Source organism: Lepidochelys olivacea (genome assembly GCF_965140295.1).
Source record: "Lepidochelys olivacea isolate rLepOli2 genome assembly, chromosome: 16".
Taxonomy (NCBI): domain Eukaryota; kingdom Metazoa; phylum Chordata; order Testudines; family Cheloniidae; genus Lepidochelys; species Lepidochelys olivacea.
In genome coordinates, this window is record NC_140426.1 from 25,737,303 (window position 1) to 25,753,696 (window position 16,394).

The 16,394-nt window shown below is 41.2% G+C and overlaps 1 protein-coding gene across 4 annotated transcripts in view; it reads right to left on the minus strand.

Moving 5' to 3' along the window:
* Positions 1-16,394, minus strand: part of NR6A1 (nuclear receptor subfamily 6 group A member 1) — a 194,038-nt gene that overhangs the window by 37,518 nt on the left and 140,126 nt on the right. The window contains exon 1 of one of the 4 annotated variants that reach the window (XM_084650164.1): positions 15,427-15,767. The exons of 2 other annotated variants lie outside the window; for them this stretch is intronic. In XM_084650164.1, the coding sequence (XP_084506290.1) occupies positions 15,427-15,433 (7 nt within the window). In that variant the 5' untranslated portion in view covers positions 15,434-15,767. Of the gene's footprint in view, positions 1-14,621; positions 14,984-15,426; positions 15,768-16,394 lie in introns of those variants that run through there. One more of the 4 variants, XM_084650163.1, reaches the window with a different exon arrangement.

Genomic DNA, 16,394 nt, shown 5'->3' on the forward strand with positions numbered 1-16,394 from the left:
CATCCAAACCAATTGCCCATTATATTCTGGATCCTCATAAGGTGGATTCTGCCAGTACTTCCTGAGCCAAATGTTGATCACTAAGGAACAAAGGCCATACATGCATGTAATTTTTTTTTTTTAAAAAAAGTCCCAGCAGTGACTACTCGTTCTCTTGCTGCTACTTTGTTCAAATAAATTCTTTCAGTCCCAAAGTCTTTCTGCTTTCCTTTAGGTGTTTACATATGACAAGAGGATCTTTGCCCTGTAAACCCCCTCACTTTATTTTAATAAGTGAATGGAAAAGTAAGATGGATTTTTGTCCTGTTTTTTGAACTACTTACATTTCTGGGTGTCCAACTGAGACTGTTTGATGGCCCCTTTGCTGAAATCATGGGAGAAAAAAGCGTGGTAAATGACCATTAAACATTGCTGGACTCTAACCACTGCTCCCACAGTCTAACCCAAGGGTTCTCAAACTGGGGGTTGGGACCCCTCAGGGGGCTGTGAGGTTATTACATGGGGGGTCTCCACCCCAAACCCGGCTTTGCATCCAGCATTTATTATGTTGTTAATTCAAAAGTGTTTTTAATTTATAAGGGGGGGTTGCACTCAGAGGCTTGCATGTGAAAGGGGTCACCAGTACAAAAAGTTTGAGAACTACTGGTCTAACCCCATAGAAACGAATGATTTTCAAGCCAATTGCTGAAGCTGTATTTGTCACAGCCAGTCCCGAGTATGCTGTGTGCGGAGAAGAGGGGGAAAATCATTTGCGATCTATCCCAATTTTGCTCCTGTAAATCCTTCTTCAGTGCAGCTTCCAGCTGTTGTAATTCAGCATCTCCAATAGGCACAGAATTCAGCAGCTGGGCTTTTCAGCACACACTTGTGAGTGCAACTGGCTCAGGTTAGTTCATGAGTTTGATCTTTGCAAGATTCCATCTCTTCTCATTTCATTGGCATTAGCTCACTCCTCTCCTTCCATCTTCAAATGGCCTTGGTGTGTTCCACATGTACTGACTATATCCCATGCTCCTCAGCTGTGGAATTTGATTCTTTTTATTCAAAATATACAGCGCTACAATATCACGGTCATATCTGAAGGATCAAGTTAAAAGCTGCTGGTTTGATTTGACTTCTATTCCACCACAGATTCCAAGACCAGAAGGGACCACTGATCATCTAGTCTGACCTCCTGTATAGCAGGACAGAGAACATCCCCAAAATAATTCCCATGGTATCTCTTTAAGAAAAAGATTCAATCTTGCTTTAAAAATGGTCAGTGACGGAGAATCCACCATTGCCCTGGGTAAATTGTTACAATGGTTAATTACTTTCACGGTTCAAGATTTATGCCTTATTTTCTGTCTGAATTTGTCTAGCTTCGGATTCCAGACACTGGATTGTGTTATACCTTTCTCTGCTAAGTTGAAGAGCCCATTATTATATATCTGTTCCCCCTGTAGACACTTACAGACTAATCAAGTCACCCCTTGACACCTTTTGAAGTGTTACTAGTAGAATAATTAATAGTTAATGTATACAGTGAGATTGAGATCCAGAACATGGTATTCAGAATAATTTCCACCTGGAGAATAGCTGGAAATTGGGAGTATTTCGGGAGGGACTGGGGACCTCAACTCCAACTGGTGAGACAGCTGAGAGGGGGCTGGTGGCTTGGGCATTGGTGGACAAACAGGAGTTCGCCACACTGAAAAGGTTAGACGAATAGCCACAAACTATTAGCAGAGATAGTTGTGATGCCTAAAACTCTATCAGCCAGTTCTCAGTTGCTTATTCATTTAACCAAACTAACTGTTCGGGCTGAGATTTTCCATGCTTGATCTCTGCCTTAAGCTGATTGTTTTTTATTTCGACCAAAATGGCTCCGCTGTTTCCGAGTACAATGCTAGTAAAAAATAGGTTGTTTTGCAGAGCTATAGTTTTTTCCGATGGTTTCTTTGAAGAGCGCTATCTCCCCCAAGGTTTGAAAGAAGAACTTTACATTTGTTGGGAGGATGGTCCTTGAGTTAGAGAAATGCCTTTTGTTCTCCCCAGGAAAATCCACCCAATTTTGACCAAGATATAAGCCTCTGAAAACTGCTATTTGCAGATGATCAGCAGATTTGGTTAGAGACTCTCTGCCAACGCCTGTGAACATTCCATTAACTAGGATGACCAAATTCTCCGAGAGGGAATATGGGACATGACGTGGGTCAGCCCAAGACCCCCTGCACTCCTGCGTGGGACCAGACTGAGTCCTCACGGCCTCCCACTTGTGCCAGCCTGAGGTCTTCCCACCCCCGCCAGCGCGGGGCCAGCCCGAGCCCCTCTTCTCTCACCTGCACACAGGGCCAGCCCTAGCCCTCCTGCCCAGGGCTGGCCCAAGGTCCCCCCGCCCCCCTCCAGCGCACAGGGCAAGCTCGAGACCCCCTGCCATCCTCCCAGTCCCCCTCCCCGCAGCGGCCTCCCCTCCACCCACATGCGGGGCTGGATCTAGGCCCCTGCCACCCGCTCACACCTGGGGCTGGCTGGCCCGAGCTGCTCTCCCTAGCCTTCCCTCCAGCTCAGCCCTGGTGTAGCAGTTTCCCACCCCACTAGGGATCACACCCCACTCTTCTGATGATCAGCTGTCAAGACCAAACAGCACAAATGCAGTTTTGCCAAAAAAGTCAGAATGACCAGGACAGGGCCTAAAAAAGGGACTGACCTGACCAAAACGGGACCTACAGTCACCCTAACTAAGCAGGTTTTGGAGTGGTAGCCATGTTAGTCTGTATCAGCAAAAACAACAAGGAGTCCTTGTGGCACCTTAGAGTCTAACAAATGTATAGGGGCATAAGCTTTCATGGGTTTTAACTTATGCCCTAACTAAGCAGGCTCCTGTCTCACTCCGTGGAGTTCTCTGACATGACAAAAGGTACTGAGCCCACTCTGCGGCATGGAACTAGAACTTTAGATCAGTGGTTCTCAACCAGGGGCCCGGGGCCCCCTAGGGGGCCTTGAGGTTTCAGGGAGTCCATCAAGAAGGGCCAGCATTAGACTCACTGGAGCCCAGGGCAGAAAGCCGAAGCCCTGCCATATGGGTCTGAAGCTTGGGGTCCTGATCCCTACCACCCGGGACTGATGCCAAAGCCTGAACCATGTAGCATCATGTGGCACCCTGTGGCATGGGGCCCCAGGCAACTGCCCTGTTTGCTACCCCTAACACCAGCCCTGGCTTTTATATGCAGAAAACCAGTTATTGTAGCACAGGGGGGCTGTGGAGTTCTCACAGCATGTTGTGGGGGCCTCAGAAAGAAAAAGATTGAGAATCTCTGCTCTAGATGGAGAAGACCAGCAAAAGCATTAGCAGCAGCTACAGTTAGGCCCCTTTGCACAGGGGACAGTGGCTGGGCTGAGTGCCAATCAAGCATTCAGGTTAGGAAGTAGCACAACAAAGGTTATTCATGCAGCCTTAAATTTAGCCCCCTTTAGGGATGTAATCATCATTTAAAAAGTTAACCGTTTAAACTATTAAAATTATATCATTTAATTGGTTAACCGGTTAAAGGGAGAGGAGCTGCGGTTGCATCAGCCGGTGCAGGGATGAGGCCGCCTACTCCAGCCATCCCCAGAGCTGGGGGTTAATGGTTAAGGTAGGTTAACCAGTAAGACTAATGCTTACCGGTTAACCGTTTAATATTTACATCCTTAGCCCCCTGGTGCGTACGCACTATAGTTTAGCTTGGAAGGATTTGATTTTTATCACTAAATATCGGTAAACATTGATTTCACTACACACACAAACTGAGGAAAAATATTTCCATTGACAATAACTGAAATTTAAGTGTGGACAAGGTAAGGAGAATACTGCTTCAGAACTGAAGAGTTTGATTTCAGGATATTTTGACATGTAATTTTGACAATTTCTGCTTTAACTTTTTGAATCCCAACATCTACGGTCATTAACCAGTTATTGTTTCACACTCTCTCTTAGTTCTTCACAAGTATGAAAACTTAAATAAAAATCAATATTATCCATTGAAATTATAAAAAAATAAAGCCCAATTCTGCCAAGCCTATTTATGATATAGTCTTTATTAAGGTGATCACATGACTTGTTCTAGGAGACAGACAGTGAGTGAGGCAGAGGACCTCAGGTGCAGAAGGACATTCTCTTCTCTTCAAAAACACTGGATTTGGACCTTGGGTCCAGAATTCCATTCCTGGCTCTGCCCCATACTTCCTAGGTAACGGTGGGGAAGATCATACCACATATGCACAAAGGTGCTAATCAAAGTTGCAGGAGCAACCTTATTTCTGGCATTTCCTAATTTCAGTGCATAACTTTGCAACTTTAACATTCTTTTAATGTAGTTTTTTTTTTAAATGTACTATATACATATTTATTTAAAATCAGGTTAAGGTATTGAGCAGTATTTATTTATATTGTGGTAGCACCTAACAGCCCTAGTCATGAACTAGGACCCCACTGGGCTAGGTGCTGGACAAGAGGCAGTGCCTGCCCCAAAGAGCTTACAGTTTAAGTAGAGATAGATAACAGTAATGGGAACCAACATCCTAGGGCAGCCAAGGTCTTGTTACGGTTTTTCTCAGGAGGGGAAGGGGAAACAGAATGGCCTTGGTGCCACCTTCCCGCCTCCCCTGGTCAAGTTGGAAGGTGAAGCCAGGGAGCAGAGCTGCTGAGGCTACTGCCCCTTTCCTCTGAGAGAAGACAGCAAGCCTGGAAAGGGAGTAACTTGAGGACTGTTGCTCCTTTAAGGTATGTCAAGAGGGAGGGGGAAGCAGAAGCAATGTGGCCTAGGTAGCATGATTCTATTTCAGCAGGACCAGAGGCGCCCAGGAGCCATTGCTGCTTTCAAGATGGGAGCAGAGCAGCTGGAACCGGTACTTTACTGAAGAAAAAGTAGGGAGAGCCAGCATGGCCCGGGAAGTGGGTGAATAGGAGTGCATGTGCTAGTGGGCTCATGCAGATGGCTGGGTAAGACAGTGGATGAGGATCAATGGCAGAAAGTGAGTGAGGGATAAACTAAAAGTGGGGGAAGGGTTAGAGGCGGAGCAGAGAAGTGAGAATAAAGGACAGTAAAAATATAGGGAAAGAGGCAGAGAACAAAAGAGTGGTGAAGAAAGGCTGTAAAGGGATGAAGAGAGCAGGAGAAGGAAAGGAGAGAATGGCATGCACTCAAAACAATGCAGAGAAACAATCCAACACGATGCATGCTCAGAAAGAAAGCATAGCGAAGGCAGGAAGGGCAGACAAGACACAACAAATGGGAGATGACCTTGTAAATGCGTAACTGTACTTTATGTATCTGTAGTACTGGCAATGAGCCACACAAACTTTCATTCCTTTAAATTGCAAAGATGTGGTTTTGAGGGCATGCTAATCACAGGCATTTTTCTTTTGCGCTAGTGGTTTTGGTCCTTGGACAAGTTGTTATTGAACAAGTTTTTCAAGCCCTGCCTAAGGCAGACATAGGAAGTGCACCAACCACCCTTCTCCATGAGGTCCTGACTCTACATCCCCATCTTCTTCTGGCCCCAGGCACAAGGCGATAGATCAGTACTGAACCCTGGTCACCAAGACCACAGTATAATACTGTAAGACAGTACCTCATCAGACCACCTACCTAACTTTATTTTACAACACTCTTGACTCTTAGAATACAGAGGATTTCGAAAGTTTTTAGCACAGAGTGCCGCAATCTTAGCAAGATTACAAACAGGAAAAACTGTCCAAGTCAGAGAACGCACTGAATTCACATTGAAAGAGGTGAAGACTGAGGGATGAGCACAATATGCTAATTCAGTTGCTTGACCATTCCTAAACCAACAGCTTTTCTTAAGATACAACAGAATTGTGAGAAAGTGCTTCATAGGGCTGGAAGCTAAGGACAGGGAGTGTATGGCCGTGCTCTAAGACCTCAATAATAAGAGGGGGGAGGCACAAAACAGAACTTTGGAATGCTATTAAAGTATAGATAAGAATGATATCATCTAAGACATTGCTTTAAAAATAGCTGTTTCTTTAGCAGTTTTTTTTTAATTTGGAATAGTTCAATTTTTAGAAAGAACACATAACTAAACCTGACTAAAAGACAGAGGCAGGCATTGGTTGCTAGGACAGCCATTATTCAGGGGTTCTCAAACCATTTTTTTTGCTGGCCTCAGAGTGTGGCCACCAACTCTTGCTGGTGGCTGCTCTGACAATTTTTCCTAAAATACTTAATTAACTTTAGAAAAAACAGATAAATATGCACATATACATGTCCAAATCATTGTAATTTATTTATGTACAGGGTTGGGTTTTTTTGCAGCCTCAGTGATGATAATAATGTACAGTTGTTTCTATTCTTTACTGGACCTAAACCGAATAGAAAAACAAATAAAGGTGCTTTGTACATTCTTGTCTTGTTGTTGGTGTTGTTTTTGGTTTTGCTTTTTGGTTGCTTTTTTTTTAAAAAAAGAACTTGCTACACAGTAAGTCTGCTGCTGCAAAAAGCAACATTTGTATGTTTCTTAATGTCACTTTTCACAGCAGACTTAGCTGGGAGGCTGTGAAAAGTTATATTGAACCAATACAAATACGAATTTTCACAGCAGACCTACTCAGCCCTGGCAAGCCAGGAGATAAATTAAGCCCTGAATGGTGAGGCGGGTAGGGAGACAGAGGGGGCCAGGGATAATATGGGAGATGGGAGGTGAGCCAAGGGCTGGCATCCACAGCCAGGGACCAGGGCTGGAGCCTGAAGCTCCACGACTGGAACCTGCTGCCTGCCACTCCAGGGCTGAAGTCCGAAGCCAGAGCCACACCGCACCCAGGAAGGTGGAGAACTCACTGGCTCCCTGCTTCTCTGATGTTTGTGGCTTTGGGGTGGGGGGCGGCGGCTGGGGGAGAAGCCACGGCTTTCCCCCCTTGTTCCCCCAGTCACTGCCCAGGAGGCTGCAGCCGCAAGAAAAGCCCCTGGTGGCTGCATTTGGCCACGGTGGCCGCATTTGAGAATCACTGCATTACTTTATCATGAAGTAAGTAAAAATATATTGCACAGCTACAATAAAAAAGGAACAAATCCCACTCCTGGAAAACTAAGATAAATCTATATTTTCCATCAAGAAATTTAAAAGGGAGTTCTTGGTTTTTATTTGCAGTAAACAGCAAAATTGACCACATCTACTAGGCTGTGATTTGTAACATAGGGACTTGGGACTCTTTGGCTATATTTGAACGAGGCCCACCTGAACTGCTTGTATTACATGTCTACCAACAACATGTTCTGCTTTGGTGGCTTTTTGTAATTTACCCAGTTTTTCCATTAAAGCCCCACTTTCAGAGTTTCTCTCAGTCAGTAAAATTTACTCACAGATTAAACCAGACCAGACCAGCTCACTCTTGTCTTTTGGTATCCAAACGGCTTTTATCTGTTCCACATGTGCAGACTACATCTTGTCAAGAGGATTTGCAAACCATGCCCTCAGCCTTGGAATTTGATTATTTTTATTCTGAACAAACAGGGCTATGGTATCACAGACATAACTTAAAAGCTGCTTGTTTGATTAGCTTTTTTAAAATGCTACCTGGACCGTAACTGCATTTTTAAAAACTGAATGCTGACAGCATAATTAAACAACCCAGAATACGTCACCCTGATTTCCAGATATATTATGCTTGGAACAAGGGAGTGTATAGGCAGAGGGCTTTTTGGTTGTTACCATTCTTTCAAAAGATTCATTTTATTCTGTAAGCTACAGAAGAGCAGCGATGATGATGGGTTACTGGATATGGACATTCCAGTGTTTCCTGAAACACTTGGGGCCAGATGCTGGGGTGCAGGTTAACTGCACAGAGCACAGGTCAGGGTCAGTGTGCACAGCTGCTTTAAAAAAACACCTTTGCAGTCCTCTGATCCTGCTGCTACTCTGTGCAGGGCCACTCCCCCTGCACCATGTCAAGACATTTTGAGGACTACTCTAGTTTACACTAGGCTGCTTTTCAGCCACTTTTATGGCTCAACACTCACACCCGAATCAGAGTGGTGCAGAGGTTTCTTGCCTGGTCCCCCTTCCTCCAGCCACAAGGAATGACCAAGACCTTGCAGGATCTGGCCCTCAGGTGGTATGGATTGCTGAAGATGAGGTGTAGCAAACAAGCAGCAGCAAGACAACCGGAGTCCTGTTCTCAGTTGGATGCTGGTACAGGGTCTTCTGGTGGCATGACGGTGTCTGAAGTGGCAGATTTTTGGAGCAGCTGGAGGCAAGTGTCACAATGGACTCCGGTTCAATCCTGATAACTACCGAAATACACAGGTAAAACAATACTTCGCCTGTTACTACCACCGAACAGATAGGATCATTGGAAATAATTGTATCCCAGGGGGAAAGAGGTGACACGATATACACAATTCCAGTGGCAACTACATGAATGTGATCCAGCAAAACACTAGGGATACCATGGCATGCAATTCTCACCAAATTTCATAACATCCCACATGAGATGCAGTCCCTGAGGCTAATGCCGTGGGATCAGGATGGAGCTTCAGCCCTTCTCAATTTAAGGTACTTATGTTTGGTCAGTCTCTTAATGCTGTTTATGTGCACACTGAAGTCAAATAATGTATATGCACACACTTTTTGATTTTGGGGAGGGAGGACAGGGGTTGTGGAGAATGTGACCAACTTAGGCCTCAGGAGTTGTCAGAAGACCTTATAAAAGGCTAAGACAGCAAACCTGGAGTTCAGTAGGTAGGCTCATACTTTTTGATTTCACACAAAGCAAACTCTAGATCTCCCCAAGAGTTGCTGAAGTAGATTCTGTGAGTCCATGTAAAACAAGAGCAGTGTCTCATATCCCATCCCATAACATGCACCACAGAATCCTTGTGAAATTTATTTGCTGTGCTTGCAAACAGACAAATTCAGAAGTGGAAAGGGGACATGAGCTTAACAGGACTAGCTAACAAATTGAAATCACAGCAACTTTTGTCAATACCAAGAGAAACTAGAGCACATCATGAAAAATATTAGGATCAGAAGTAAAATCAGTTTTCAGTTACACCGGAAGAGTGAAAAACTTAAGCAAACTGAACTTATTTCTGGATACTCTGTTCACAGTTCTAGATCTCATGGTAAGTAGCCTTTGATTTCTTTCGCATTTTTTTTTTTAAAGTCACTGCTGCCCTCTATGCGTGTCTCCATTGCTGTGATTTTACTGCCATTGTTACCAATCTCTAAAAACAAAGGGGTGGCTAATGGAACCTCTGACACCTTTAACTGCAGCAGCACTCATGGGTCTTATCACCCCAACAAGACATTCCCATTTTTACACAACAGACAACTTTAGACATGTTCTTAAAGATGACGGCTGAAGGAATGCTGGTGCAGATCACAGACAACACTCCTAATCTAGTTGAGCATCTTGCTAAAGAGAAGCTACTAAACATGACTTTGTAGTCATGAATTGCATAATCTCTACTTTAGTTATCTGATAAACAGGGAAGGGGATTAACATTGGATAGAAAAGGGTCCTCTATCTGTGGGGTTTAGCTCAACCTTTGCCTAACTCCACCCCACCCCCATCACCACCACCATAAATCCTTGGCTAATGGAGAGATCCCATGGTTACAGTGAATAGCTACATTCTGCAGACCTTTCCATAATGAGAATGCCACTAGGCATGCAGTGCTGCTACGGAGGCAGGCTGAGGACGCAATCAAGGATCTATAAAACCATGGGTTAGTGCACATTGTGAGAAGCAGGAGCCACAAATTAACACCACTCTGGCAAACTAGAACACCAATATATGGTGCCACAATTTGTAGCATTTTCATAAAAGATTACAGTAGACTCTCATTAGGCTCTCTCATCACCCAGGCTGCAAACAAATGACTAAAGATTTAAATTAGGGCTCATTTCCAGTCTCATCTTTTTTGTTGCTGCCATTGAAAGAATGGGGCTGTGACCTAGTGAGTGAAGGAAGTATGGATGATTAAAGCAACCAAGAATCAGGATCCTTCCCTAGGAATAACAAGTACTCCTTTCCTTCTAGGGTGGAAATGGATAGCAGTGAAGTAGTATGAATGATCCCGTTGCCACAATAACCTCAGTAGGCACACACCTGAGAGCATTCAGTGTTAAGTAATTGGTTACATTTCCAGAACAAAACCCACTGTACACACAGTGCATGCCATGGCTCCCCAAGGAATCCAGTCTGCAGGAACCTAGGAAGGCCCAAGTGACCACCAACTGTTTACACTGAACTATTACTCTGAAACCGAATTGATCGTTTAAAAGCCAGTTAAATACCTCCAAAACCCAGCAATATTTTGATGGTTTTAAAAAATCTTGCAGGAATTCTGACTGGCCACTAGACAATCCACTGAGGCCCACAGGTTTGCTGATTCCTGACCTTAGCTATTTTTCACCTTAATTAATGCAAGATTCTTGTATAAGTGAACATCAGAATGACCATGGTAGAATTAGCAATGACCTTTAAATTTACCCATACTTTTCAATTGTGTAAAACATTGGGACTGCTTCATACGGTCCCTCAACCTTGAAATTTGAACAGAGAATTTCAGAACACATAAATGGTTATCATAACTTTTAGAGGAAATACAAGGCTCTTCTCTTGATTCTGTTACTGCTTACACACATTAAGAGTCTTTCAGTTTTATAGAGCCGTGTGCAATATAGCATTGATTAAAAGACAAACGCCAATCGTCGCTGTACATTTTCATCTGGGGCAGAGGGGAGAAATTAGGAAGCATTTTTCTGTTCTTAAAGTGTCTTATGCTTAAAGAACTCACAGGGGATGCTCTAGCTTTGTTCTCCCAGGCTATTGTTGCAGCCCCTAAGTCAAACAGTTGCTGCTACAACAAAAGCACTCACAAAAATCTCAACCTCATCTTGAACCCTGAAGATTTTTATGGCTACTCCCTCACTAAATCCTCCCCCTAAACCACATTAAAGGACTCATTGTTTTCAAAGGTCATGGTAGGTTTCATACTAAATTTTAATACAATAAAAATTCTACAAGAATATTATAATGTTTTACATAGGTGTCATATAAGACAGTGTGAGAAAGCAGAAGGAACCTCAACTTGCTTAGCCTTTTATAATGCAAACTGTAGAACCAATAGAATCAGTATCTTTCAAGATAATTGTAATTACATTTCTTAACAGTTTTTCCTAGTAAGATCAGATAGCACTGTGGATGATTTTTAAATGAAGTTGATCTAAGAACGGCCAAAAGAAAATGCATACGAGTTTAAGCTGATACATGTACATAAGCATAAAGAGTAACTCAGATGTATGTGTATGTAAGGAAATCATACATGTGAACAATATTATAAAGATACAAAATGTGATTTTTTTTAGTAAGTCACATGTTGATCTATAAGCAAGTGCACCTTGTTTTATTTTACTTGTGACCTGTACTATTCACAACATGAATAAAAGTTGCATACGGGCTACAAAGAATATGGATGGCTTGTTTTTGTTTTTCCAACATGTCAGTACCACAGCATTCCAGGAGAAAAATCTGGATGCTGTTATTGTCTAAGCATAATTTCCTTATTTGCTGTTGAAAAGTATCATCTAATTTTTTATTTTTATCTAAAGAGTATTCTTTAGATATTTACTTCTGTTTTTGTAGTTTGGTTACAAAAACCTTTCAACTCACTACAAAGGATTTAGCTTGGAAATAAAAACTAGAGTCTACACAATTAACTTATATTATCAGTGACAATTAGTGCTTCACAGTATGGCAGGCACAAAAACCTGATCTCTGAGAGCAAGGAAAGAATTGACCATCGTCCCTAAGTACCCAAACCAGAAAGTGATAGAATGAAGCATTTTACTGGAATGAAAGAGGGAAAATATACAAAGTGACCAGTTTCAAGACATCTTGTTTACTGGAAATGCAATTTTCTAATTATAGAGACTTGTATCTATAAAGATTACAGACGTGACGCACCTTAAAATCACAATTTATAAATAGATTAGCACATTTTTAATTATGCATTATTTTCTCTACTTCTAGTTTAAACTCATCTCAAAATAGCGCACCCTCAAGTATTTGTTTAGCCATGTTTAAATTTCAAGAGCCAATAACAGCTGTTTGGGGGAGAGATCTCACACATGTGTTACTTAAATCTTAACAAAATCTTGCTCCCTTCACACCATCAGGGATGTCTCAAACACCAACAAGGCATCAAGGAAAGATTTTTTCCCCCCTTCTTTTACTTGTCTTCACAAATGCCTTATTTGGGCTCAAAACAATTACATTTTGTAGTCAAACATTAGTATTAAGGAAAAGAAATTCTTAGTAAACTCAAAATTTCTAGGATTAGAATAATTCCCTTCCCATAACTGGATTGTTGCATTGGTCAAATAAGATTACAAAGCTTTAATTACACCCCAAAATAGATAAATTTGCTTAATGGGGCTTTATTTAAAATGAAAATCTATAAACACATGGCTTTTTTTGCTTAAATAATTTTTTTTGCTCTTCCCGAGAAAGGCTCAGTATGTGAAGAATGCATCTATCTTAAAAGGGTGCACAATGGACCAAGGTCTGTCTCCCATACCCTGTTATTGATCTTTACAGATGCTGGAGATTCCCAACCCCCCATTCTGAAGGATAGCTTAAGAAATAAGACTTCCTGCCTAGCGACTGACAGGGCTGAAAGACCAGATTGTGTTGCTCTATGGATCAGGCCTGCCATAGTGAAAGCCTGAATAGAATTAACCCTCTGTGAACTAAAACAAAAACATTTGTATGCCCAGCTGTGATAGAGGTTAATTTAAATGGACATGGCCCCTAAAGTCTTAAAAAAGACCATTTACAATCTAATACTCTTCACTGTAAAAGGCATTATTTTTACAAAAATACAGACTTTAGCCTTAATTTCAGAGCCATCGGTTAGAATATTTAAAGAAAAACATAAAAGGAAAATACCATTTCTCTGCCACTGCAAATACATAATAGTTCTGTTCATTTTCTCCAGTTATTAGAAACCACTCAAACCAAAAATGATGCCATATCACATTGCCTTTGTTTCTTCAGAGGCAAAATTATATCTTCTGATCATATGGTATCAAAAAATAAAGAGGACAGACAAAGGAATCTCTGCTGACCTTTTTTTTTTTTTTAATAAAGTGCAGACAGCGTATTTGATATAAAAACACAACTTTCTCTTCCAAAACCTAATGTTTCTTCACCATCAGATGATCAAAAACTCATCTACAAAATGCAATTTGTTGAGTGCTGGCTCTCATTAGCTGCCTTACCCTCTCACACAGCTGTTGCACACACAAGTGAGGAAATCATTTATCCTGCAGTTTCATTGGATCAGACTTCTCAAATATATCAAGTAAATATATGCACCAAATATTATTGGCAAACAGTGCAAGTTCTAAAACAACTGTACACAATTCACCTGCAAAGCAAAAAGAACATTCAGAGCAGGAAAGAGCACACTGCTCCAAAACGTAATCCATAAGACTTCTACAGGATCTTCAGTGACTCATAACACATTTATCTTAAATTAAAAGACATTTAACATTTAATTTTATATAAATAAAATTATAACACTGATCAGAGCCAAATGTTTTACAAAGAGCTTTGAACAAATGCAAGCCCCTTGAATTTTTGTGTAGTTTGCCAAAATGATACAGCCATGTGCTTCACCTTTTGACTGTGGAGCTGTATTTTGCAGATGTTATAATACCCACAAGATTCAAAGTAACATTTTCCATGAGTAGATGTTTTACACTGTTTACTCCTTTCATCAGATTTACTAACTGAGCAATTTCTCTGTCCTGATAAAGTCATGAAACTTTTTTCATGAGCACTCAGCGGCAATTCAGTAGAAGGTTATATTTTGGCTAAAATTGGTCAGATTATGTTTCTTTAGGCGTAGAAATTCTGAAACAGTGAAACAAAAAACTAGCAAAGGCCCATGGGAAACATTTCTCATGGATGCAGTCTTGTTACCTAAAGGTGTAATTTTCAAGAGTGAAAGAATTAAAAGGTGCAATGATTAAAAACTTCAGCCACAATGATTTAAAAAAACAAATACACTATTCTAATACAAAAGTACTTTTTTTTAAAAAGACTAAATCTATTTAAAGAGACTCATCAGTGGAGACACTGCCAATGTTTTTAAGCATAGAAAAAAACTGTAAAATAAATATCTGTGAACTAGAATTAGTCCCAGGAGAGATGAAACTTATCAAGAGTCCACATAACCCTGATACTATCAATAATTAACAATACTAAATAGAGCTTTTCCAGATGGTCAAACGGATTAGGGAATTTAAAATATAAACAAATTAAGTCACAGAACAAATAGAATACATTTTAAAAAAAAAAAATAATCTGAAGTTCAATTAAGCATTTAAGATTTGTGTGTAAAACATAAAAGCATTCAATCTACACTTTTTAAAAGTATGGGGAGTTTTAAATAATGAAAACAACTCTCTGCAACAAACCTTAGTGGCAGTCTTCAAACTGCACACAAAAACCAGTTGCGTGCTCTTGCTAACTCTCCTCCCCTTGAGGCTACTGTTTGCTATAAACCTTCATAATATTTCCCTAACACTGAGATAGTTCTCCCAAAGTTATGAACCAACTCCTTTACCTTCCCATGTATCCATTTCATGCTTCTCCGAGTTTGCTGGGGAGTTCTGTAGCAGCCATGAAGAAATGTATTACAAAACAGCCACCAGCCTGATGGTGAAACCTCACAATCCTTATTGCCAATTTCTCTCTAAGCTTTGGATACAACAGTCATCCTCACAGGTCAGTTTACAAGCTGGTCATGTGATTAGAAAGTTCAAGCCCTAAGGTCACAACTTGCATGGACTCCGTTTATTACCAAAGGTTATCTAAGTGGAACTGATAGCCTTATTTTCTTCAGTTAACAATGCTGCCTCACACATCTCTGAAAACTAGTAGGGTAACATTAGCTCAAAACATCCCTTTGCCCTGACATCTTACAGATGTAATATGTGAACTGATGATATCTAATTAAAAAGCCATCATTAAGTGATGTGATAATTCTGAAGCATTTCTCATCTTTACAGAAGCATTCTATTTTATTACATAAAACCTGACTGATCCAAGCTTAAAAGCTTCACAGGAGTTGCACTTATCACGAAAAGAAACTCTCCTGAAATCGTTACATCTGTATTTGTGATGACAATAGTAAGCCTTTCTAAGAGAAAAATGAAAAAAATACGTTGTTGCTGGCCTGAAGGCTATTTCATTATGACCTAAAAAGGCCCTCTGCACTGATCAGTCCTTAAAAGCTCCACAGAACCAGGATAAAATAACCAGGCCTCCACAAAACTACTCCAAACAAAAGATGATGTGCAAAAGTCAATTATTAAAATATATGTTAGAAACCTCAATCCACTGAAAAGCACAATCTTAGCATACATTACCTTCCATAAAGTATGAATCTTGCTTCCTTCGCTCCCCCACCCCACCCCAAAGTCCTGCAGCTTTTAGAAAAGCATCATGCTACTGCCTTCCAGATTAGGGAGCCATGTCAACAATGCAACAGAGAGCAGCCCATCTCCCTGACATTGCACTGGAGAAAGCCAGGCAGCTAGGATCTTTATGCTAATGAGCTGTGATGTCACAGATAAAAGCCTTTCAACATTCAGTTAACAAGAACTTGAAATAAAAATGCATTCAAGACAAAACAGTTTCTGAAAGCCCAACAACACGTCAGGAGCTGGAGGATCCAATTCAGATCATCTTCAGGTTAGAGAGCCCCTTCTCCTTCTCCCTCCCAAGAGCCTAGCCTTCTTTCTGGATAAGCCAAAACATGGCACCTCCTGAAACATTCCACACGAGCAGGACCCTCATTAAAGGGTGGGACAGTGATTTATCACAAGGTGGCCATGTGATTGGATGGCAAATATTTGCTAAGCCTCATCACTGGTGACTTTCCCTGACCAATGGGGCCAGGAGCTCCAGCTCCAGATCATTTTACAGGATGGGGCTCGCAGCTCAGATAGAAAACAGCAAACAGAGCATGGAAGGAAAGGCTGCAATATAGCCACAAGTAACTTCTTCCAAAAACAGCTAGTTAGTGCACTGAATTCATCGATGAACTGGAGTCTGAATTAAGATTTTGTAAATGTTATTACAATGATCACAGGCTGAATGGGGAAAAATATTAGAAGTGCAAAAAATGTAAAAGCAAAAGAACCTGAAAATTTATCGATCTGCTCCTTTCACTGGGACCCAGGCAAGTTATCAAAACTTAATATCCATTCACAAAAGCTGTTTTCCTCATGTATTATTCTTTGTGAAGTCTCTATGAAATATGGATTTTGTGAGCTGTCAGAATGTACCTTTGAGACAGTAATGAAAGAACTTTCAGGATTTCAAAGCTTAAGGA